Here is a 23,750-nt window from a genome sequence, read left to right on the forward strand (position 1 = left end):
AAAAGCTGCCAGAATCCCGGATGAGAGGACATTGCTCAGGAAAGGGCTATCCAATTAATTAGCTTTATTGGTTAATGGGGTGGGTTTAATTGCTATGGTTATAAAAGTGCTATGTTTATACTTTCTTTCTTTCCTGACAAAAAAGTCACTTCTACTGCATGTATCTTCTTCAATGCAAGCTGTTCCTTTTTCAAAGTACTGCCTTTTGTGTTGCAAGAGGGGCTGCAATTAGGAGCCTGACAAATATCTATCTCCCCTTCCATTCACCCTGCTATCCCAAAAGGGCTGGAGAGCATACCAAACCAACCACAGAACCTTTCCCTGCTCTTGTGTAATTCCAGGTCAGTCAAAACTACAACACAGATAGTCCAGGATCTCCTACTGGCCGAAGAGGCTGACCTGGCTTGTTTCACGGAGACCTGGCTGGGTGATGACAACTCAGCCACCTGGGCTCAGGCCCTACCAGCCGGGTTCTCCATCAATGAGCAGGTAAAGGGACGTCGCTTTGGTCCATGAAGACAATCTTGCTTTGGCCAGGATCCCTATCCATAAGATGGACCACATCGAATGTATTTGCCTCAGCTTAAAGACTAGGGAAAGTCTGGGGATTCTGTTGGTTTAATGTCCACCCTGTTGCTTAACATAAATACTCTCTGGAAAAGATAACATCAGAATTATCACAAACCAGGGAAAGAGTGACATTCCTGGAGGAAGAAAATAAAAAGTTGGGAAAAGAGATAGAGAGATTAACAAAAGAACATACTGAAGACATAGCAGAAAGAATTAAATTAGAGCAAAGATTTAGGGAGAGATGTCTTAGAATAAGAGGTCTTCCCAAACAGAAGGATGAAGATCTATATAAAAAGATAATACCGGCCTTGGCTGAATTTATTGACCTAGATAATGAAACCTTTCTCCTTGAGGTGGACAAGATGTTTAGAGTAAGCTCCTGGGTCGCAAAACAGAAGAGACTGCCCAGAGATATTGTGATGTATTTTGTTAGGACTCAAATGAAAGAAGCAGTTCTACAACAACACTTTCATACAAGATTCAGAACTGAAGAAAATGAAATGTTATTCTTTAAAGATATCTCTGGGAAAGTGTTAAGGAAGAGGAAGGAATATGGACCATTGACTAAGGTTTTGTGCAGCAATGGACTCTACTACAAATGGGAACTAATTGAGGGTCTTTCTTTTAAATTCAAGCCAAAAAGATACCAAATCAACTCGGTACAAAAAGAAAGACATTTTCTACATGAGAATGAAAAAGAGCTTAATAAAGAGGACAGTCAGAAAGAAGGAAGAAACAACCTGGAAAAGGAGAAGAGGATAAGGAGGAAGAGAGCTTAGAAGAAGAAACAGAAGAAGGAGATTTGCTTAGGAAACCAAACACAAGAGAGGACGATATAGATGGAGAATATGACGATGAAATGGGAAAAGACGGACATCCTATCATCGAATGTTAAAGGAATTAACAGCCCAAAAAACCGAGGTAAACTTTTTCATTATTTAGGGAAACAGAGACTTGATGTCATTTGCCTTCAGGAAACCCATATAAAGAAAGAGGATATAAGATTGTTGAAGAACGCCAAATTGGGGAAAGAAAACAGAGCAGCCTCAAAAGAGAGGAAAAAAGGTGTAGTGATATATGTAAAGGATAAATGAGAATCTAAAGAGGTATTCTCAGACCCCAATGGATACTTTATTGGTGTAGAAGTTGCTTTACAAGACCAAAAGATCCTAATGGTGGGAGTTTATGTACCCTTAGAAAATAAAGGACTGTGTTTTGAAAAACTGAAAAAACAAATGCCAGACCGTATGAGCGATAGGACCTTAATGATGGGAGATTGGAATGGACTGATAGACCCCCAGATAGATAGAAAAGCAGACAACAAAACATACTTAAAGCAAGGGAAATTGCCGAAATCTTTCTTTGAATCAAAGGAAGCCTTCACATTAGAAGATACTGGAGAATCAACTATGGTCTGTCTAAGGATTCACGTTCTTTTCAAACACCCATCAATCCTGGTGGAGAATAGATATGTTCTTGACTTCCTTGACTATTAGCACAATGGTGGAAGCAGGAGAAACTCTACTAAAAATCCTATCAGGTCACAACCCAATTTTATTGTCTTTGAAGAATAAAGCTAAGGAACTGATATGGAGACTAGATGAGACTTTGTTAAAAGACGGAAAAATTCTAGATAAAGCAAATCAAACCCACTTAAATCCTTCTTTGAAGAAAATCTGAATGGGGAAGTCAGCCCAGAGATCGTCTGGGACACAAGCAAAGCGGTAATGAGGGGTTTCTCTGTGAAACAATCTTACAAAAGGGGAAAAATAGAGAAAAGAATTGGAAAGAACTACGGGAAAAGTTAAAAGATAAGGAACAATTACTGAAAGAAAACCCCTAAAACAAAATGATTCAACAACAGATTAAGAAGATTGAAAAGGAAATATCCACAAAGCTAACAGAAGACCAGGAGAAAAAATCAAGATACATCAAACAGAAACACTTTGAGAATGCTATTAACCTGGTAAATGTTTAGCATGGAAACGGAAAAAGGGAAAGGAGAAACGGATCTTTTCAAGGGTTAAAGAAGGGGTTGAGATTTATTCCAACCAAAAACATATGAAAAAATGTTTATATAAATATTTCACAAATCTATACAAAGATGAATATATTTCCCAGGAGAGGATACAAGAATCTTTGGACAAACAAGACGTAGTAAAGATTGATGAAGAGCAGAGAATCAAACTTAATAAACCAATAACGGCTACTGAGGTGCTAGAAGCAATCAGTAAAACCAAGGCACCCAAAGCGCCAGGGACAGATGGCCTATGCACAATGTATTACAAGAGCTTACAGAAAGAGCTAATTAAACCCCTAGTAGAAATCATGAATAGACTCTCACAAAGAAGAACGCCTGACTCTTGGAAGATAGATGATATTGTACTGATTCCTGAAGAAAGTAAGGAGCTGCTGGAGGTGAAACATTTCAGACCCATTTCTCTCCTTAACAACGATTACAAAATCTTTGCAATGGTCTTAGCAGAAAGATTTTTAAAAACCCTACAAAATATCATAAACGGAGACCAAAGGGGCTTCCTCCCAAAAAGGCACCTTAGAAACAACACAAGGAATTTAATAGATATTAGAGAAATCTATGAGAAGAAAACAGATAAAAAAGTAGATATAATTTTTCTTGAGGCCGAAAAGGCGTTCGATGAAGTTAATTGGAGCTTCATGTTGGAAACCTCAAGAAAAATGGTTCTAGGAGATAACTTTATCAGCTGGATAGAAGCAATCTATAGAAAACAAAGAGCAAAACTTATTATTAATGGGGGGAAAGCGAAGGCGTTACCTGTAATGAGAGATACCCCTCTCACCTTTGTTATTTATGGCCCCTTTAGAGACTCTGAGTCCTAGCATTAAAGGAGAAAAGAAGACCAAAGGCCTGAAAATAAAACAGGAAGAGTACAAACCTAAGCTATACGCGGATGACGTGGTGATATACTTATCTGACCCAATAGAAAGTGTTAATCCCCTGCTTTATAAATTAAAGGAATATGGACAGCATTCAGGTTTCTGGATTAACAGGGATAAGACAAACATTTTACCAATTAATTTAACAAAAGAACGATCAGGAAAATCTACAAGAGGTGACTGGCTTTAAAGTGGAAGAAAAGGTCAAATATCTAGGTGTTGAGTTCACCTCTAAAAACCGAGACCTCTTTAAAAACAACCCCAAGAAAATATGGGGTGACATCAAACAAGGTCTCAATAGATGGGCTAAACTCAACCTATCCCTCTTGGATAGGATCGTGGCAGTTAAAATGAACGTACTTCCTACATTACTATTTTCATTTCAGACTATACTATCCTTCTTAATGACAAACCATTTTTAGAAAGGCAGAAGGACCTGCAAAAATCCATCCGGGAAGGGAAAAAACCTAGAATCAGATTAAATCTCTAATAGATGATGTAAGGATTCACAATCCTCTCTTCTATTTTGACCTGACACTTCTTTGGGTGTTTGAAGGACAGTCGTGTGGATGGATTGTAAAACACAGACCAAGCGGCTGATTTAACAACAATGTAAGTTTATTTTTAAAACAGAATAGGCAAAGGTATCTTTGACATGGAGTTGTTACTCTGTCTTCTTTTGTTACATATATACAGGTCTGGTTTTAACTCAATAATAATAATAATAATAATAACAACAACAACAACAACAACTGCGCCACACAGGCTATACTGTCACTCAAGAAATGATGTAAGCCAAAGCCCTCTTCCTGAGTCTGGTTCCACTGAGTCTCTCTTCTCTAGACTCTCCAGACCTAATCCTGTCCCTCTCTGGACAAAGCAGTTCCTTAAGTAACCATCCCTCAGGAACTATGGGAACCCAGTCCTCTCTTGGACTCTACTGTTCCCATCCTCTCTATCACTATCTCCCACTGAACTCCCGCTTCATCCCTCAGGATTGCAAACCCTAACTGACGCCACCCAACTGCCAAGCGGAATCTTCAAACTCCTCAGCCAGCACCTGATTGGCTTAGAGTCTCTGGCTTCTGATTGGCTGGTTTGTAAGTCAGTCCGTCACACGCCTCCCCCCTTTAATAGGTTCATTGAGACACAGAACCAAACGGTTCTATGGTCCAAGGAACTCCCAGTTATGAATTATACTTACCCATTATATATAACATTATACACACATCAGGTGACACATGTGATATACTTCATATACTTGTTTTATCAATAACCATTTCCAACTTAACTATCTTTGGTATTTTCCTGTATGTTCCCCTTTTAAACATATGTCTAATATCAGTTCTACCTGTTATAACAACTTACCATCATTTTCTTCTAAGTTTAGCATATTATATCCATATCCCTTATCACTTGTTGGGTTTTGATATTTTAATAACACTTAAATAACCTTTTCCCCAACTTTAGATCTTTATATGTTCCATTTAAATGTTTTTATCAAACATATTTAATCTTTTAACCCTTTTTTCTTATTGATGGAGCATCATCTCCAACTACTTTGCCCCGTTCCTTGTATGGTTTTGAAAACATTTCATCTTCCATTATACTAATGGCAAACTACAATATATTGGTTTTCCAGTCTATCAACTCAATTATATCCTTGTCCTTTTTAGGAGTCTTCTTTGGATCAGTCCTTGTAACTGACCACGTGTTTCTTTTTACCGGCTGTGGACTTAACACCTCATCTAGTAAAAAGTCTTTGCTTCTTCCTGTGTCACTGGACCACATTAATTGAGTGCATTGAGCTATCTTTACATCTTCTTCTGTAGACCGTAAAGTGTCCCTTATCAAAATCATCCCGTTCTCTAAATAGTTCATCACAATCTTTGGTCTTTTTCCCTCTGTTGAATCTCCTTTTCCAGTTGGTTGATGGCTTTTGGGGTCCCACCAACGCTTGTCTGTCATCTGGTCGCCACCAGTATGTTTGACAGCGAAGTTTATAGACGTGAACATGTTCTGCATATACACATCTATTCTTTCAACTTTTACTTTAAGATTCTTCCAGTCTCTGTGAACTAAACCCTTTTCTTGGGTTATATCACCCATTTGCCAAACTACATATCTTTCAACACTGTCCCATTTAATATATAGCTTCCAGAACCCTGAACTCTTTATTAGAACCTACAAAAGCCTGCTGTGATGCTTTTAATAACTACTTCACGGACAAAATCTCTCAGATGAGAGCCGATTTGGATGCTGGCCTTACGACAGAAGTGACAGGAGAGGTATCCAGAGCCTCCGCCCATACTGTTATTCTGGATCAATTTGAGTCAGTTAGTACAGAGGATGTGGAGAAGCTCCTTGGGAGTATGAAAAGAGGACTTGCTCTCTTGATCCTTGTGCGTCTTGGCTGGCTGTCCAGGGGGAGATACCATCAAGATGCTGCTAAACATATAACTAATGCATCTTTCAGGGAAGGCTGTCTTCCATCTTGCCTCAAAGAGGCGGTGGTTAAACCACTTCTACAAAAAGCCTTCCCTTGACCCTCTGGACAGAAACAATTACCGGCCAGTTTGGATCTTAATATTCTTAGGCAAGGTAATTGAGAGGGCAGTCGCCATTCAACTCCAAGCAGTCTTGGAAGGAATGGATTTTTCTACATCCATTTCAAACTGGATTTAGGATGGGTTACAGAGTTGAGACAGCCATGGTCACATTAGTCGATGACCTCCGTCTGAGCATCGACAGCTCTTTGAAAAGAGGAAGTGTGACCCTGCTGGTGCTATTGAAGGCCTCTCACCAGCCTTCAATACCATTGACCACAGTATCCTTCTGGAACATATGGGAGAGTTGGGGATTGGAGTATTACATTTCGTTGAGGTTCCAAATGCTGTCACTTAGGTACAGTTGTTCGACCAAGAGGGAGCTCAAGTCGGACATCCCTCAAAGCATGATTCTGTCCCCAGTGCTATTCAACATTTACATGAAGCTGCTGGGTGAGATCATCTGGGGACATGGGGCGAGGAGCAGGGAGACCTTGAAACAGTAGTACATGCGCTGGTCACCTCTTGGCTCGACTTCTGTAACACACTCTACATGGGACTTGTGCCAAGTTCAGAAACTTCAATTGGTACAGAATATGGCAGACAGGTTGGTTACGGGCTCTTCTAGAACTGCCCACATTACACGGGTTCTTAAATCCCTCCACTGGCTGCCCATTAGTTTCGGGGCAAGATACAAGGTGTTGGTTCACTCTGGAACGACTTGCCAGATGAGATCCGTCCTATTAACACCTTGGAAGCCTTTAGGAAGGCTATTAAGACGGACCTCTTTCCAGACTAGAGGAGATCTATTGACTTGCCTCCCCCTCCTCCTGACCCTGACCCTTGCCATCGTTAGTGTGATGGAAATTGCTATTGATGTATATCGTTCCTGCCCTCCCACCTCTCCTTCAGAAAACGACCCATTTCTTGCCCGAATAAAACTTTTTTACTGTATTGTGTTATGAAAGTTTTAAATTTTCTTGCTGTTTAATAGGATTTTTAAAGGTTGATTAATGTTTTTATAATTGGGAGAAGGGTTGGGGGTTTGGAATTGTAATTGTATTTCTTAAATTGTATGTTATTTTATTACTGTAATCCTCTTTCATTCCATTGAGGAAAAAGAATAATAATAATAATAATAATAATAAACAACTTCTCTTCAAGGGGGTCAAAAGCCCTTTCAGTATGCTCCCAGAACTGGGGGGGGGGGGATTTTTCTGAGGCTGTGGGTCTCTCTGTTGGTCCTCCTCTGCAGGGTTGTTGTGAAGGAAAAGATAAGTATGTGAGGGAGGATGCCCAATCTGGATCCTGTGGGTCTCTAAGCCTATTTCCCAGGTTGACAGGGGATTGCCAGAGTTTTGAGGTCCCTCCGTCTCCCTCCTCTTGGCTTTGGCCAAGAGGATTTTGGATCTTCTCTCCCCACCAGAGCCCCCTCCCCCAGGACTCCAGAGAAAACTCCCCTCCCCCAAGAAAAATGCCATTGAATCCTATCCTGTGCGATGCTTTCTATTTGGCACAAAACTCTTCCCCAAATGAGGCATCAGAAGAGAGGGTCTCTCCTCGGCCCCACTTTCCACGAGGGAGGGGGCTCTTCAAAGACCTTTTTACCTTTGGATCCCCCTCCCCTCCATGGTCATGCCTCTCTCCAAGGGTCCCACCGGCCTTCATTTCTCATAACAACTCCCCTAGTACCCGGGACCCAAGGAATCCCCCAAGGAGGGGACAGGGAAGGAAAGAGGGAGAGGTGGCCTTGCAGGACCCCTGCCTTTCTTTGGGGAGAGAAGAGGGGCTTCTCCCCTCCAGCCATTCTTCTGAATGAACAAGGGCTCTCCCCACTTCCCTCCCTCCCTCAGAACAGACTGTGAGGGCAGAAATGGCTTCTGGGGCTGAGACTGTGCAGGCGCATATAGTCCCAAAGGCCCCTCCTCTGCATGCACAGGGATTGCCAGGTCCTAGATGCTGCTGCTTATTCCGCTGGCGGCGTTTGTGGGAAAGGAAGGTATGCGCTGGGGTTCAGTGGCCTCCCCTTCCTTCCTTCCTTTCTTCCTTTGAGGAGACCGCAATGGAGCCCAAGGTGCAGAGCTGGACTCAGGAGGGAAAGGCAGGAAAGGAAGGCTCTGATTTGGAAATATAACTCTCTCTGTGTATCCTGTATGTTTGTGTCTGTGTGTCTGTGCTGTTCTTATGGCTGGGAATGGAGATGAGAACTGAGGAGAGAAGAAAGGGTCATTTCAGAAATTCTGTGCATCAAAGTCCAGTGTGTTGAAACAGTAAAGAACTTTATTGAGAACACATAGAAATTCAATGTTTAAGCCAGAACTGACCACTCCAATCCAAACAATGCATTCAAACCCCTAAAACCTAAAACATGACCCTCTTCCAAACCTAGCCCCCACCTCCAGTTCCCACAGTCTCTGCCCCACAGGTTACAAGGCCCCCTTTTGCCATTCCCAAAAACTAGCCCTTTCTGTTAATACCTGCCCCCACCTTTCTTAAGCCAAAATCCCACACATTGCAAAAGCTATATTTCCCATAACTATTCTAACCAGCTGCAACAAATCCCAACCTCCCATCTACCTAACCTATACCACAACCCACAATCCCCAGCCCAATTGACAACCCAAAGCACTTATCTATACTATTGGCAATTAAAACCTAAACGTAACAAAATCCAACTTGAAAACATAGAGACATATTGACAGACAAATTTTACAAATAAGATCACAAGGGCCTTTTCTTTGCACTGCTGATTTGAAAATATATTTGTTGTATTCGTTATTGACAAATATAATGTTAGGATTTGTGTGGCTTCTCTCCTCTGTGGACTCTCTGATGTGTCACTAGGTGTGACTTCTGAGGAAAACATTTCCCACAATGCTGGCATTTGTATGGCTTCTCTCCTGTGTGGACTCTCTGATGTATCATTAGGATTGACTTCTGAGAAAAACATTTCCCACAACGCTGGCATTTGTATGGCTTCTCTCCTGTGTGGACTCTCTGATGTATCATTAGGATTGACTTCCAAGAAAAACATTTCCCACAACGCTGGCATTTGTATGGCTTCTTTCCTGTGTGGACTCTCTGATGTGTCACTAGGTGTGACTTTGAAGAAAAACATTTACCACAATGCTGGCATTTGTATGGCTTCTCTCCTGTGTGGACTCTCTGATGTATCATTAGGATTGACTTCCGAGAAAAACATTTCCCACAACGCTGGCATTTGTATGGCTTCTCTCCTGTGTGGACTCTCTGATGTATCATTAGGATTGACTTCTGAGAAAAACATTTCCCACAACGCTGGCATTTGTATGGCTTCTCTCCTGTGTGGACTCTCTGATGTTTCACTAGGTCTGACTTTGAAGAAGAACATTTCCCACAATGCTGGCATTTGTATGGCTTCTCTCCTGTGTGGACTCTCTGATGTATCATTAGGATTGACTTCTGAGAAAAACATTTCCCACAACGCTGGCATTTGTATGGCTTCTCTCCTGTGTGGACTCTCTGATGTTTCACTAGGTCTGACTTTGAAGAAGAACATTTCCCACAATGCTGGCATTTGTATGGCTTCTCTCCTGTGTGGATTCTGTGATGTATCATTAGGATTGACTTCTGAGAAAAACCTTTCCCACAATGCTGGCATTTGTATGGCTTCTCTCCTGTGTGGACTCTCTCATGACTGAAATGTTTTTCTGTAAAGAAGGACAATTACAGATGAGATTCAAAATCAGACTTAACAGAGGAGGGTGTTACTGCATGATTTAGCCCTCATTAACCCCTCCTTCTTAGAGATTAAATTAATAAAGTTGCTGTGAGTAACTCAAGCATGACCCTGCTGCTTATGCCTCTAAATCCATTGAATGGTTGCATTCTTACTCATAGGAGCTAGCAAAGAAGAGACCGTATGGGGACTGCCTTGAGGGAATCAGTAGAAGAAGATAAAGGACTGTTGAAAAAAAATATTCAATTAAACATGTGCAAAAATACTTTGATTGACAGGTGGCATCATATCCTGTGAGATGGCCACTGAATGCTGAGTCAGAGCCCAAGGTATGATGCAAGCTAACTGCAGAGGATGCTTCATGCTGTTTGGCACCAGGAGAGGACTCACAACCAATACAGTATGCAGCTCACATGAGGATTGGAGTGGATTGGATCGGAGTTGTGTGTACAAGGGATGGTGAAGTTGATGGAAGTCGGAGAGGAGAGCTTGCAAATATTTGTATTATTTTGCAACTCAAGATAGAGAACCTCCAAGGATTTCGATGAAATCGACTGTGTTTGTGACTTATTTTTAAGTGTGAAAAGTGGTCATTGCATTGCCAATGCCTATATCTGGATATTTGCTTCCGTACTCTGCTATGATATTTTTGACCTGCATGTGGGAGTGTCACCCTCAGATTGTAGTGTATATTGGCTTGTGAACACAATCAAAATTCAGAGCCAACAAGAATCTGAGAGCCGGTGAGCTAATGCCTTTTGTCTGATGTATTTGCATCAAACAGCCATTGCTTTCAGTTCGTTTCACACTATTCTTCCCCCACAAAGGAAATATTCTAAAGTGATATAAACCTTTCTGAACCCACAGTTTCTGCTCCCAAGCAGAAACCAATTTCAGTATAAATATCAGCCCCGACTTGCTGTTCTTCGGTGTCAGTCCAGTTAAAGATAGACACTCTGTTTGTTTTCATGGCTAAACACCTCAATGCACTCACCAACCCCAATTGTCATGGGAACTACTGATCTCTCCTTATTTCAAATCCTCAACAATTGGAATAAAGATCTGGATAGATAACGTATCATCATTATCAAAGCCTTACATCTATTCACCACACCCACCTTTGTTACCTAGTTCTTGTGTGTGTGCGTGAACACTTATATGTATATGTCTGTGTGTTTTGCTTTCCCCCTAAATAAAACACAAAAACCTATTTCAAATCCCACTGAAGATCTGTTTGATTCAGGAACTGCTATAGATTGGCTGAGTCCAGAGGTCACTATTGCCCCAGTAAAACTATTTCACTCTATTGAGCTAAGTACCAAAATCCCCTAAAAGCATAGCACTTGCGTCCCACAACATTCCAGAATTGGCAGTTTAGGATTTGATATTTAGAAACCTTACAAAGTGGAGAACAATAGTGCCTCACTAAAACTAGAAATTTCATGATTCCGCAGGAAGTTGTTATGACAATTAAATTACGTGTGAAAGGGAACTAGGAATGGTAGTAGAGCACAAGTTGAACATATGTCAACAGTGTTATGCAGCAGCTAAAAAGGCCAATGTAATCCTAGACTGTATCAACAGGAGCATAGTGTCAAGATCAAGGGAAGTAATAGTGCCACTCTATTCTGTTTTGGTTAGGGCTCACTTGCAATAATCCTGTGTCCAGTTCTGGGACGACAATTCAAACAGATGTTGAGAAGCTGGAGCATGTCCAGAGGAGGGAAACCAAAATGGCGAATGGTCTGGAAACCATGTTCTCTGAGGAACGACTTAGGGAGCTGGGTATGTTTAGCTTGGAGAAGACGAGGTTAAGAGTGGATATGACAGCCCTGTTCAAATATTTGAAGAGATGTCATATTCAGGATGAAGCAGGCTTGCTTTCTGCTACTCCAGAGAAAAGGACATGGAACAATGGATGCAAGCCACAGGGACAAGAGATTCCACTTAACCTTTAGGAGGAACTTCCTGAGAGTAAGGGCTCTTCAACAGTGGAATATACTCCCTCAGAGTTTGGTGGAGTCTCTTTCTTTGGAGGTCTTTAAACAGAAGTTGGATAGCCATCTCTCAGGGGTGCTTTGAATGTCTATTCCGGCATGGCAGAAGATTGAACCGGATGATCCTTGTGGTCTATTTCAACTCTTTGATTATATCATTCTAAAGCAGAATCATAGCGCTCTGACAGTAAATTATGAAAGGGCCCTCAGTCTTAACAGGAAGGGCAATGGATTCAGGTTCCTTACCCACAGAGGCCACATTCTCGTAATTCTCCATCATCACATTACTGTACATAAGTTTCTGCTTCTTCGTCAACATTTTCCATTCCTCTTCGGTGAAATATACAGCCACATCCGCAAAGGTCACCTGCAACAGAAAATAGCCCTCATCCAGAGAGTGACTAAACAAAAGGGGAGGAAAGCACATGGTGCATTGCAAATATTATTTGGTCACTTTAGAATTCAGTCCAGGAAATAAACTTTAAATTCTGCAAGCCAGAAAAAAGCTGCAGCCTTTGAGATCCAGTTTGTCTCGAATCCTATCAATATAATATACAATATAATAAAGAATATAATTTAGGCCATTTCTGGAATATTATTGATTGATTAGGATACTGACTATCCCAACATGTATAGTACATTTAGTCACCAATGAATTATAGTGCATTTAGCCATATCTCACCTAATTTCAGAGGTATATTTCATTGTTAAAAACAGTTCTGGAGAGTGCTCTGGGTTTGAGGGCCACTGGGCCCACCCTCAGTTTAGGCCTAGACATATTCTCCCATATCCCCCAGCATTTCACAGATGGGGAAAGTAAGACACATGTGGCTAAGCAACACCAGAAGGTGGTCAAGATGGACAAAGTTGTATGATAAAGATCACACAAGCGAGGAAGGGTACCGCAGTTTGCTTTTGCCTCCGTCTCCTGGCAAGGGCAAGACCCTGCTTCCTCCTCTCCTCCCTTCTCCCCTCTTTTGAGTGGAAGGGATGAACACTCTTTTGAACTTGGAACAAATTTTTCAGCAACTGAACTGACCTGAGGAGAATGGGGAATGTGGGAGGAGAACAGAGAAATGGGACATTTTCTAAGCCCCTGAAAAAATGAGGTGACAGAGGATTACCCAGGACTCTTTCTGCCAAACTGGGACAGTATGTTCTCTGCTTGCTTTCATGAGCCGGACCAGACATAGATGAAACTACTAGTAAGAATGGCAACTTACCAAAGAGCTGTTGTACCTCAGGAGCCTCTTTCTGTTGGAGCCCGACTCCCTCTGCTTGGCCTCTGTTTCGGCCATCAGGTGGGCAGGGGGTCCTGGTTGTCCTGCACTTGGGTCACTTCTAGCAAGAGAGGCCCAAAGCCGTGTCCAAGGAGGCCAAGATGAAGGTCCTGAGAAAAGGGACCAGGATTAGGATTGACTTGGCAAGAAACCCTGCAGCACTCAAAGACACAAAGAACAGCATCCTGCTGGTGACATACGCAGGTGACATATGCCTCCTTTGGCCCAATGCAGAGGTGGGCATCCCCTTCCTCCCTCTCCACCAAAGAAAGCTCCCTGGACCTAGCATAGATTTACTTCAGCTCCCCTACTCAACAGATACTCCATGCCTTATTAGAGTGGGGGGGGGGGATTAGGGGATGGGGAATTAGAGAGGCCCCTGGTTATGTCCCCATAGATAGATGTGAAATCAGTGCATCATAAATAAATAAACCATCTGCTGAAACCTGCAGAGGTCCCCAGTGCTTTTCCCCAGCATCAGCCCCTTTCAGAAGAAGGCTGCATGCACACTATAGAAATAAGGCACTTTGAGACCGCTTTAACTGCTCAGTGCTATGGAATCCTGGGATTTTACCTTTAGGACCCTTAGCCTTCTCTGCCAGAGAGTTCTCATGCCACAACAAACTACAAATCCCAGGATTCCATAGAATGGAGCCAGGAGTTTCAAACTGGATTATTTCTGCAGTGCAGATACATCCTGAGTCGATTGTAAAAGGATAGAAGCACCCATGTCTTGTTTTTATCCTCCTAATAATGGTTTTCCTTTAAAAAATTAAGTAGTTTGTTTTAGTCTATAATCCTTATTTATGTTGTTTGTTTTATGTTTCATTCTTGGTAATATGAGTTATTCTGGTCTGTCTCCTTCCTTCTTGCCTAATAATCTATTAATAAGGAAACTGAGGAGACTTTTAAAACCTCCCAAAGGAGCCACTTCTGGCCTTTTTGGGGGACTAGCCTCCTCTTTGAAGCCAAAGCCCAATGTTTGTGAAGAAGAAGAATAAGGCTTGTATTAAAACTATCATCTCCATTTCTGATCCTTTTTAAAACCCATGTTCCCCAGAAGGAGCAGAGCTGTGTAATAAGAAAACCCTCTCAGAAAAGAGACACAAAAGACACAAAGGGACACACTTCCTTCCTTTTGGCCCAAGGAGCCTGGCCTCCTTCTGACTCTGGAGCCTCAGGAGAGAAAGAGATGCCTCTGTTCAACTGAGGCCTCAGAGAAGGTTCCGGAATATTATTCCCCACAGTCACAAGCAGCACAAAATGGCCACCTCTGGCTCAGCACTTGGAGGCCTCAGTGCAGTAGTGAAACCTACCACTTCCAGGCCTTGTCCCTGTCCCTGTCCCTGTCCCTGTCCCTGTCCCTGTCCCTGTCCCTGTCCCTGTCCCTGTCCCTGTCCCTGTCCCTGTCCCTGTCCCTGTCTGCCTCCTTGTCTCTGTCCCCTTCTCACTCACTCTTCCGCACACAGAGCTAAATAGAGGCAGAAGCTCCTCCCCTTCTTCATTCTGGCCAATGGGGGCAGAGGAGCTGGAAGGCCCCACCCCCTGCCCCACCCTCACAGGCTCCTCCTGCAGTTAATATGGAAGAAGGCAGGAGGGACTGAGGGACCCTGGAGCCCCAGTCACACTGCCAGCCATTTTGTGTTCTGGCAGCCATTTTGTGTGCTGTTTGTGACTATGGAGTATGTTCTAGAACCTTCTCTGAGTCCTTAGTTGAACATGCATAAACACACACACACACACACAGAGACATATATACACATACATATACTGTATATATACATACGTGTCACAACAAACTACAATTCCCAGGATTCCCTGATTTGAGAAGGGAATTGCCTCCACGCTTCCAGATCACAGCCCCAGAGAAAGAGTCTCTACAGTATATCAGCATTGCCAATCTAAGTCCACTTTCTCAGCTGCATTTGAATTTAATAATGATAATAATAATGGTGATGATGATGATAGATAGATAGATAGATAGATAGATAGATAGATAGATAGATAGATAGATAGATAGATCGTGTAGCACCTTTGAGACTCACTAAAAGAAAAGTTGGCAGCATGAGCTTTCCTAGACTTAAGCGTACTTCCTCAGATGTATGGGAATTGTAGTTTATTGTGGCACCAGAGCTCTTTCTCACAAAACTACAATTCCCAGGGTTCCCTAGCACTGAGCCAGGGCAGCTAAAGTGGTCTTGAACTGGATTATTTCTGCAGTGTGTCTTGGAACCAACTCAGGCTGCATCTTCACTCCAGAGACAATCCAGTTTCATACCGTTTTAACTGCCATGGCCCAGTGCTATGAAGTCCCGGTAATTGTAGTTTGTTATCATACCAGAGTTTGCTGAGAGAGAAGGTTCAATGTCTCACAGAACTAGAATTCCCAGGATTCCATAGCACCGAGCCTGGGCAATTAAAGGGGTGTCAAACTGGATTATTTCTGCAGTGTGGTTGCAGCCGAACACGTTTCTATTTTGCATAAATCTTCCTGGCCCCCCTTCATGTCCAAATAAATATCTTAAAGGTATTAGAAGGACTGAAAGATTCTTTGTTTGGTCCAATGGTAATTTTGAGAGTTGAAATAAGTTACAATTATTTTTATTCAATTAGGTTTACATTTATTTGCTAAAGGTCCACCATATTAATAAAAATATAAATAAATCCTATTATTATTATAATTATTATTATTATTATTATTATTATTAACATTACGGGAACTTTCAAGGGATTTTGACTGAATATTCCGTGTAATATGGGGTGGATTCCATGGATTTTGGTAAAACATGCCGGGAAATAAGTTCAAGGCTTCTTACCAACACTGGTCCTGCCCTGCAGTAAAGCCCCTCCAATCCCTCTCAACCGAGGACTACAACTCCCAAGTCTTCTTTCTTTCTTTCTTTCTTTCTTTCTTTCTTTCTTTCTTTCTTCGTTACTTTCCTTCTTCCTTCCTTCCTTCCTTCCTTCCTTCCTTCCTTCTTTTCTCCCATGCTGCCTTCTGTTAGTGCTGTTACTGGTCTTGTTGTCGTTGTGTGCCTCTAAGTTGTTTCTGACTTATGGTGACCCTAAGGGAAGTCCATTGAAGGCTTTTCTTGGCAAGATTTGTCCAGAAGTGGTTTAGCAAGTGCCTCCCTCTGAGGCTGAGAGAGTGTGACTTCTTGCCTAAGGTCACTCAGTGGATTTCCGTGGCCAAGAGGGCATTCGGACCCTGGGCTCCAGGGTCATAGTCCAATGCTCCAGCCACTAAACCACACTGGCTCTTTCTTGAGGCTTTGTAGTTTTTTGTGGAGTGGCTCTAAGTCATTGCCGACTTCTGGGGAGCCTTCCCTGGGGTTTTCTTGGCAAGAGTTGTTCAGAGGAGGTTTGCCATTGCCTTCCCTGAGGCTGAGAGAGTGTGACATCTTGTCCAAGGGACCCAGCTGGTTTCATGGAGGATTGGGGCACTGGACCATGGCTTCCAGAGTTGTAACCCTGCACTCAAACCACTGCACCACACTGCCTCCCATTCCCATGTACAACCTGTGAAATAATTGCCGACTTTTTTTCTGTTCTTCATGTGTGTCTTCAAGTCTAATCCAATTTATGGCAACCCTAAGGCAACCTTATCATGGGGTTCCCTTTCCAGGTTTATTCAGAGAGGGGATGCCATTGCCATCCTCTGAGGCTGAGAGAGTGTGACTTGCCAAGGGTCACCTAAGTCCCAAACACACTGCAGCAATAATCCAATCTGAGATTGCTTTAACTGCCCTGGCTCAGTGCTAGGGAATTCTGGGAAATGTAGTTTTGTGAGACATTGAGCCTTCTCTGTCAGAGAGCTCTGGTGCCACAATAAACTCCAGTTCCCAGGATTCCCTAGCACTGGGCCAGGGCAGTTAAAGCAATCTCAAACTGGACTATTGCTGCCGTGTCTTTTGGACCTTTCTTGGCCGCAAACTGTCCATAGCCTGCAATGCATCTCCTAATTCTGTTGGCAGTCCCTCCCTCCCAACACTTTCTCATTTACCCCCAAAACCAGCACAAAGCTGGCAGATGGAAAGAGGTTTTAAAGCAGCATTTAAATCTGCCATATTTGTTTTTAAAAGACTAAATGTCCCAAATGCTATTATCAGTTTTGTAGCTATTATTACAGAAAGACGTAGAGTGCAAACTCCTCAAGTAACTTTATTTTCTGGAGTGAGATGGGCTTTTCCAACTGACTCACTGTGACGATCTCCGGTGGTCCAAGCAGCCAAACTGCAGCCCTGGAATAATAATAATAATAATAATAATAATAATAATAATAATAGTTTTATACCCCTCTTTTCAGCCAAAAGGCTATCAGAGTGAATTACAAAATTTTAATTAGACATTTAGACATTATGGCTTTTGGCCCAGCAGACCCTTAAATTCCTTAAATCTCTCTGCCATCAACCAGTGAATTATAAAAGGATTTCCCTTAACCTACACTGGGACCAGTTAAGGAACCTTATTTTTACTTCTTTACTGATCTTCCCAAGCATCAACCGATCCAAGACACGTGTAAAAGGAGCGTCGAGTAGTAGATACTCCAAGGAGATATTTATTATAGATAACAAAATATAACTAAAACATAAGTCATACAAGGTACAGTGGTGCCTCGGGTTACGAAATTAATTCGTTCCGCTGTCAATTTCGTAACCCGAAAGGCTTTCGCAAGCCGAATTCCCATAGGCGCTAATGGGGAAAAGCCGCGATTCCGTGTGAAATCGCGCCGAAAAGCACCAAAAGTTTTTTCGTAACCCGAAAAAACTTTCGTAACCCGGAACAATGTTTTCCAATGGGATTTTTTCGTATCCCGAAAATTTCGTAACCTGGGTATTTCGTATCCCGAGGTACCACTGTATTAAGAATCTTGCAGGTATAATATTTGTAAGTATATAATGTTCAATTCATATAAGCTATTAAATAAACCTAAGCGTCCAATTCTGAGACTAACTTCCAAGCTCCGCTCTTTAACTCTCTCTCTCGATCTCCAACCGACACAATTCCCCCAACTGTCTCTTGGTCTCTCAGGCCTTATATCTCCTTCTCACGGAAGCTTCCAGAAGGACCTTCATCTTGCTCTCTGATTGGTCAAGGGAGCCTTCCATAGCAGTGATGTCATTCTGTGTTTGCATAAACCTCCCTTTTCTGCCTGAAGAAGACCTCCATTGACTGGAGCCCAGTCATTACACAAACACTTCAAGGGTTTCTGCCTAACGACGACTAAACCGCTTCTAAACTGCGTCCAAACTGCTCCTAGTCTCCTGGACGCTCAGAAATGCCTCACAAACGAAGCCGGAAGCGGTGTACCGTAAGTGGAGAGACAAGACGCGCGGCTTAAGGAAAGCTAAGCAACAGTCCATTAACGCTAGCTCTGAAGACAAAGAAGGAGAAGCAATTTTGGGGCGATCTATTCTGCCTCCTTTGGATTCTACTCTTCTTTCAGAAAGGGCTTTTCCTTTTTAATTTCCTGTCTGATTTTAACTCTTAAGGTTCCTCCTTTTTCCCTGGCAGCAATGAAGATTGGGGCTAGATATATTGCCAATATTGCTGTTGATTGCTTTGAGGACGCCCTCATTTAGTTATAGTTTTGTTGTCTATATTTTAACCGAATTGTATTTTAAACCTTTTACATGCAAGATTATTATGTAATTTACTTGTCTTGTACTTTTATTATACTGTTCCTACAGCTGTATTGTATTTTAACATTTTGTATGCAAATGGCCTTGGGTCTAAGTATTAATAACTGATTGATTGCTAATGTTATAATTGCAGGGCTTAATTGATTTGTTGCTTCGACTGGCAAAGATTGCAGGGGAATCACTCTCTACTCTGCATCCTCCATCTGGCTAGAAACAAGGAGACTAAATTACATGTTCTTCATCCTGTCTCTCCAAGGAAGTGGAAAATAATATTCTTCTCAGTTCCCATTGATCTGAGAATAGTCTGTTAAAAATGTCAGTCTTCATTTCCACCCAGCAACATATATTGTGAATACACTGGTACCCCGGGATACGAAAGGACCGGGTTACGAAATATTCGGGATACGAAAAACGAGGCTTGGAAAAAACTGTCCCGGGTTAGGAAAGATTCTTCGGGTTACGCAATCCTTTTCGGCGCGAAATTCAAATGATGCAAAGTGCAGCGATAGGCTTTCCAGGGATTTAAAGGGCTAACGGCTAACCCAGGGGGCTGGGTTAGGATTAGCTTTGGCGCGATTTTTGAATTTCGTTAGCAGCAGTGATTGGCTTGCGAAATCAAGCCAATCAATTGCATTGGCTAACGAAATTGGGGGGGGGTGGCTTGCCTTGAGAAATAAAAGCCGGCTTCCATCGATCTGCCCCCTTTGTCTGGCCCTGCGGACTGGTGACAAAGAGTCTCTTTGGAGCTCTAGTCTTGGTTGCGGTTCAGACTTTTCCTAGCTTTCTGCCTTGGGACTTTTGGACTTTTTCTGGCTTTGCCATATCTTCGGATCAAGACCGGCCATCAGCAATTTCTCTACCGGTAGGTTGATGGATTTTTACCTTCTTCTTGTGGGGTGGGGTGGGCTGAGACAGTGTGACCATGCTTTTGCTCTGGGGTGCTGGGGTGCTGTTTATTTTTTTAAAATTTTTTTATTTTTTTTTTAATTTTTATTTTTTTTTATTTTTATTTTTTTGGTGTTTTCAAAGTGTGGATTGTGGGTTTTGCTACTGGCATGTTCAGATTTGTGGATGATGGGCTAGAGCTGCTGGGTTGCATTTTTGGGGTTTTTTTGCTGTTTGGGTAACATGCTCTGATGTGTGGATGATGGGTTAGAGCTGCTGGGTTGCTTTTTTGGGGTTTTTTTGCTGTTTGGGTAACATGCTCTGATGTGTGGATGATGGGTTAGAGCTGCTGGGTTGCTTTTTTTGGGGTTTTTTGCTGTTTGGGTAACATGCTCTGATGTGTGGATGATGGGCTAGAGCTGCTGGGTTGCATTTTTGGGGTTTTTTTGCTGTTTGGGTAACATGCTCTGATGTGTGGATGATGGGTTAGAGCTGCTGGGTTGCTTTTTTGGGGGTTTTTTGCTGTTTGGGTAACATGCTCTGATGTGTGGATGATGGGCTAGAGCTGCTGGGTTGCTTTTTTGGGGTTTTTTGCTGTTTGGGTAACATGCTCTGATGTGTGGATGATGGGCTAGAGCTGCTGGGTTGCATTTTTGGGGTTTTTTTGCTGTTTGGGTAACATGCTCTGATGTGTGGATGATGGGTTAGAGCTGCTGGGTTGCTTTTTTGGGGTTTTTTGCTGTTTGGGTAACATGCTCTGATGTGTGGATGATGGCCTAGAGCTGCTGGGTTGCTTTTTTTGGGGTTTTTTGCTGTTTGGGTAACATGCTCTGATGTGTGGATGATGGCCTAGAGCTGCTGGGTTGCTTTTTTTGGGGGTTTTTTGCTGTTAGTGTGACATGCTCTGATGTGTGGATGATGGCCTAGAGCTGCTGGGTTGCTTTTTTTGGGGTTTTTTGCTGTTTGGGTAACATGCTCTGATGTGTGGATGATGGGTTAGAGCTGCTGGGTTGCTTTTTTTGGGGTTTTTTGCTGTTTGGGTAACATGCTCTGATGTGTGGATGATGGGTTAGAGCTGCTGGGTTGCTTTTTTGGGGGTTTTTTGCTGTTTGGGTAACATGCTCTGATGTGTGGATGATGGGTTAGAGCTGCTGGGTTGCTTTTTTTGGGGTTTTTTGCTGTTTGGGTAACATGCTCTGATGTGTGGATGATGGGTTAGAGCTGCTGGGTTGCTTTTTTTGGGGTTTTTTGCTGTTTGGGTAACATGCTCTGATGTGTGGATGATGGCCTAGAGCTGCTGGGTTGCTTTTTTTGGGGTTTTTTGCTGTTTGGGTAACATGCTCTGATGTGTGGATGATGGGTTAGAGCTGCTGGGTTGCTTTTTTTGGGGTTTTTTGCTGTTTGGGTAACATGCTCTGATGTGTGGATGATGGGTTAGAGCTGCTGGGTTGCTTTTTTGGGGGTTTTTTGCTGTTTGGGTAACATGCTCTGATGTGTGGATGATGGGTTAGAGCTGCTGGGTTGCTTTTTTGGGGTTTTTTGCTGTTTGGGTAACATGCTCTGATGTGTGGATGATGGGTTAGAGCTGCTGGGTTGCTTTTTTGGGGGTTTTTTGCTGTTTGGGTAACATGCTCTGATGTGTGGATGATGGGTTAGAGCTGCTGGGTTGCTTTTTTTGGGGTTTTTTGCTGTTTGGGTAACATGCTCTGATGTGTGGATGATGGGTTAGAGCTGCTGGGTTGCTTTTTTGGGGTTTTTTTGCTGTTTGGGTAACATGCTCTGATGTGTGGATGATGGCCTAGAGCTGCTGGGTTGCTTTTTTGGGGGTTTTTTGCTGTTTGGGTAACATGCTCTGATGTGTGGATGATGGGTTAGAGCTGCTGGGTTGCTTTTTTTGGGGTTTTTTGCTGTTTGGGTAACATGCTCTGATGTGTGGATGATGGGTTAGAGCTGCTGGGTTGCTTTTTTTGGGGTTTTTTGCTGTTTGGGTAACATGCTCTGATGTGTGGATGATGGGTTAGAGCTGCTGGGTTGCTTTTTTGGGGTTTTTTGCTGTTTGGGTAACATGCTCTGATGTGTGGATGATGGCCTAGAGCTGCTGGGTTGCTTTTTTGGGGTTTTTTGCTGTTTGGGTAACATGCTCTGATGTGTGGATGATGGGTTAGAGCTGCTGGGTTGCTTTTTTTGGGGTTTTTTGCTGTTTGGGTAACATGCTCTGATGTGTGGATGATGGGTTAGAGCTGCTGGGTTGCTTTTTTGGGGGTTTTTTGCTGTTTGGGTAACATGCTCTGATGTGTGGATGATGGGTTAGAGCTGCTGGGTTGCTTTTTTTGGGGTTTTTTGCTGTTTGGGTAACATGCTCTGATGTGTGGATGATGGGTTAGAGCTGCTGGGTTGCTTTTTTGGGGGTTTTTTGCTGTTTGGGTAACATGCTCTGATGTGTGGATGATGGCCTAGAGCTGCTGGGTTGCTTTTTTGGGGTTTTTTTGCTGTTTGGGTAACATGCTCTGATGTGTGGATGATGGGTTAGAGCTGCTGGGTTGCTTTTTTTGGGGTTTTTTGCTGTTTGGGTAACATGCTCTGATGTGTGGATGATGGGTTAGAGCTGCTGGGTTGCTTTTTTTGGGGTTTTTTGCTGTTTGGGTAACATGCTCTGATGTGTGGATGATGGGTTAGAGCTGCTGGGTTGCTTTTTTTGGGGTTTTTTGCTGTTTGGGTAACATGCTCTGATGTGTGGATGATGGGTTAGAGCTGCTGGGTTGCTTTTTTTGGGGTTTTTTGCTGTTTGGGTAACATGCTCTGATGTGTGGATGATGGGTTAGAGCTGCTGGGTTGCTTTTTTTGGGGTTTTTTGCTGTTAGGGTGGCATGCTCTGAATTGGGGATGATGGGCTTCATTTGCTGCTTTGATTTCTTCATGGCTGTGCTGTTTTCAAAGTGTGGTGTGAGACTTTTAACACTTTGGCTATGGTCACATGTGGCCAGAGACTCTCACCATAGGGTGGCATTTTCTTATTTGGGGTTTTTGGCCTTATGGGCTTGTGTTCTTGTGTGCTTTGGCCATGGCTGTGATGATTTGAGAGTGTGGGGTGGGACTTTTGCAAGTTTGGGCCAGAGAGTGTGACCATGGGGGTGGGGGTGGTTTCCAATTGTGGCTTTTGCTCAGTGCCTGTGCCTTTTGTCCTTTTTAGGCTTGAGCTACTGTACAGTATGGCTCCCAAGCCAAGCGGTGAGAAGAAGAAGAGGGCTCCCTTGTCCTTGGAGGACAAGAAGGACATCATTGCCAAGCACGAGAGGGGCGTGCGCTTGGTGGACATTGCCAAGGAGTATGGACGCAACCCATCGACGATTGGCACTGTCCTCAAGCAGAAGGAGGCCATCAGAGCTGTTGTGGCTCCAGCGAAAGGCGTGACGACCATCGCCAAGCAGAGGACACCGAAGCATGAGGAGATGGAGCGCCTGCTTCTCCTCTGGATCAAGGAAAAGGAGCGAGTCGGGGACACTGTGACCACCTCGGTCATCTGCGAGAAGGCCACCGCCATCTACGAAGACCTGGCCAGCAAGGAGGCAGGCGAAGGAACTTCTTCGCAGGAGGAGCCAGCCACCCCGGACTTCAAAGCATCACGTGGCTGGTTCGACAGGTTCAAGAGGAGGACCGGGATCCACTCTGTCGTCCGTCACGGCGAGGCGTCCAGCGCAGACCACCAGGCCGCTGAAGCATTCGTCGTCGCGTTCAAGGCCATGGTGGAGGAGGAAGGCTACGTCCCGCAGCAAGTCTTCAACTGCGACGAGACGGGCCTCTTCTGGAAGAAGATGCCTCGCCGCACCTACATCACCCAGGAGGAGAGGAGACAGCCAGGCCACAAGCCAATGAAGGACCGCTTCACACTTGCGTTGTGTGCCAATGCCAGCGGGGACTGTAAGGTCAAGCCCCTGTTGGTGTACCACTCCGAGAATCCCAGGGCGTTCAAGGCACACAACATCCAGAAGGACAGGTTGCCAGTGATGTGGCGCTCCAATGGCCGCGCATGGGTGACACGCCTCCTTTTCGTCGAGTGGATCAACAGTGTCTTCGCCCCGACAGTGAAGCGGTACCTGGAGGAAGAAGATTTGCCCCTGAAGTGCCTCCTCCTCTTGGACAATGCTCCTGCGCACCCGCATGGCCTGGAGAAGGACATCCTCGCGGAGTTCTCCTTC

General features: G+C 43.5%; 1 protein-coding gene across 1 annotated transcript in view; it reads right to left on the minus strand.

Annotated features, from left to right (window-relative positions):
• Nucleotides 1-8,767: 8,767 nt before the first annotated feature.
• Nucleotides 8,768-23,750, minus strand: part of LOC149290370 (uncharacterized) — a 90,968-nt gene continuing 75,985 nt past the window's right edge. Inside the window, exon 3 of the mRNA XM_089489283.1 lies at nucleotides 8,768-9,701. Coding sequence (XP_089345409.1) covers nucleotides 8,826-9,701 — 876 coding nt within the window. The 3' untranslated portion in view covers nucleotides 8,768-8,825. The remainder of the gene's footprint in view (nucleotides 9,702-23,750) is intronic.

Source organism: Sceloporus occidentalis, unplaced genomic scaffold, assembly GCF_023333645.1.
Source record: "Sceloporus occidentalis isolate IW3139 unplaced genomic scaffold, rSceOcc1.0.p SCAF_39, whole genome shotgun sequence".
Taxonomy (NCBI): domain Eukaryota; kingdom Metazoa; phylum Chordata; class Lepidosauria; order Squamata; family Phrynosomatidae; genus Sceloporus; species Sceloporus occidentalis.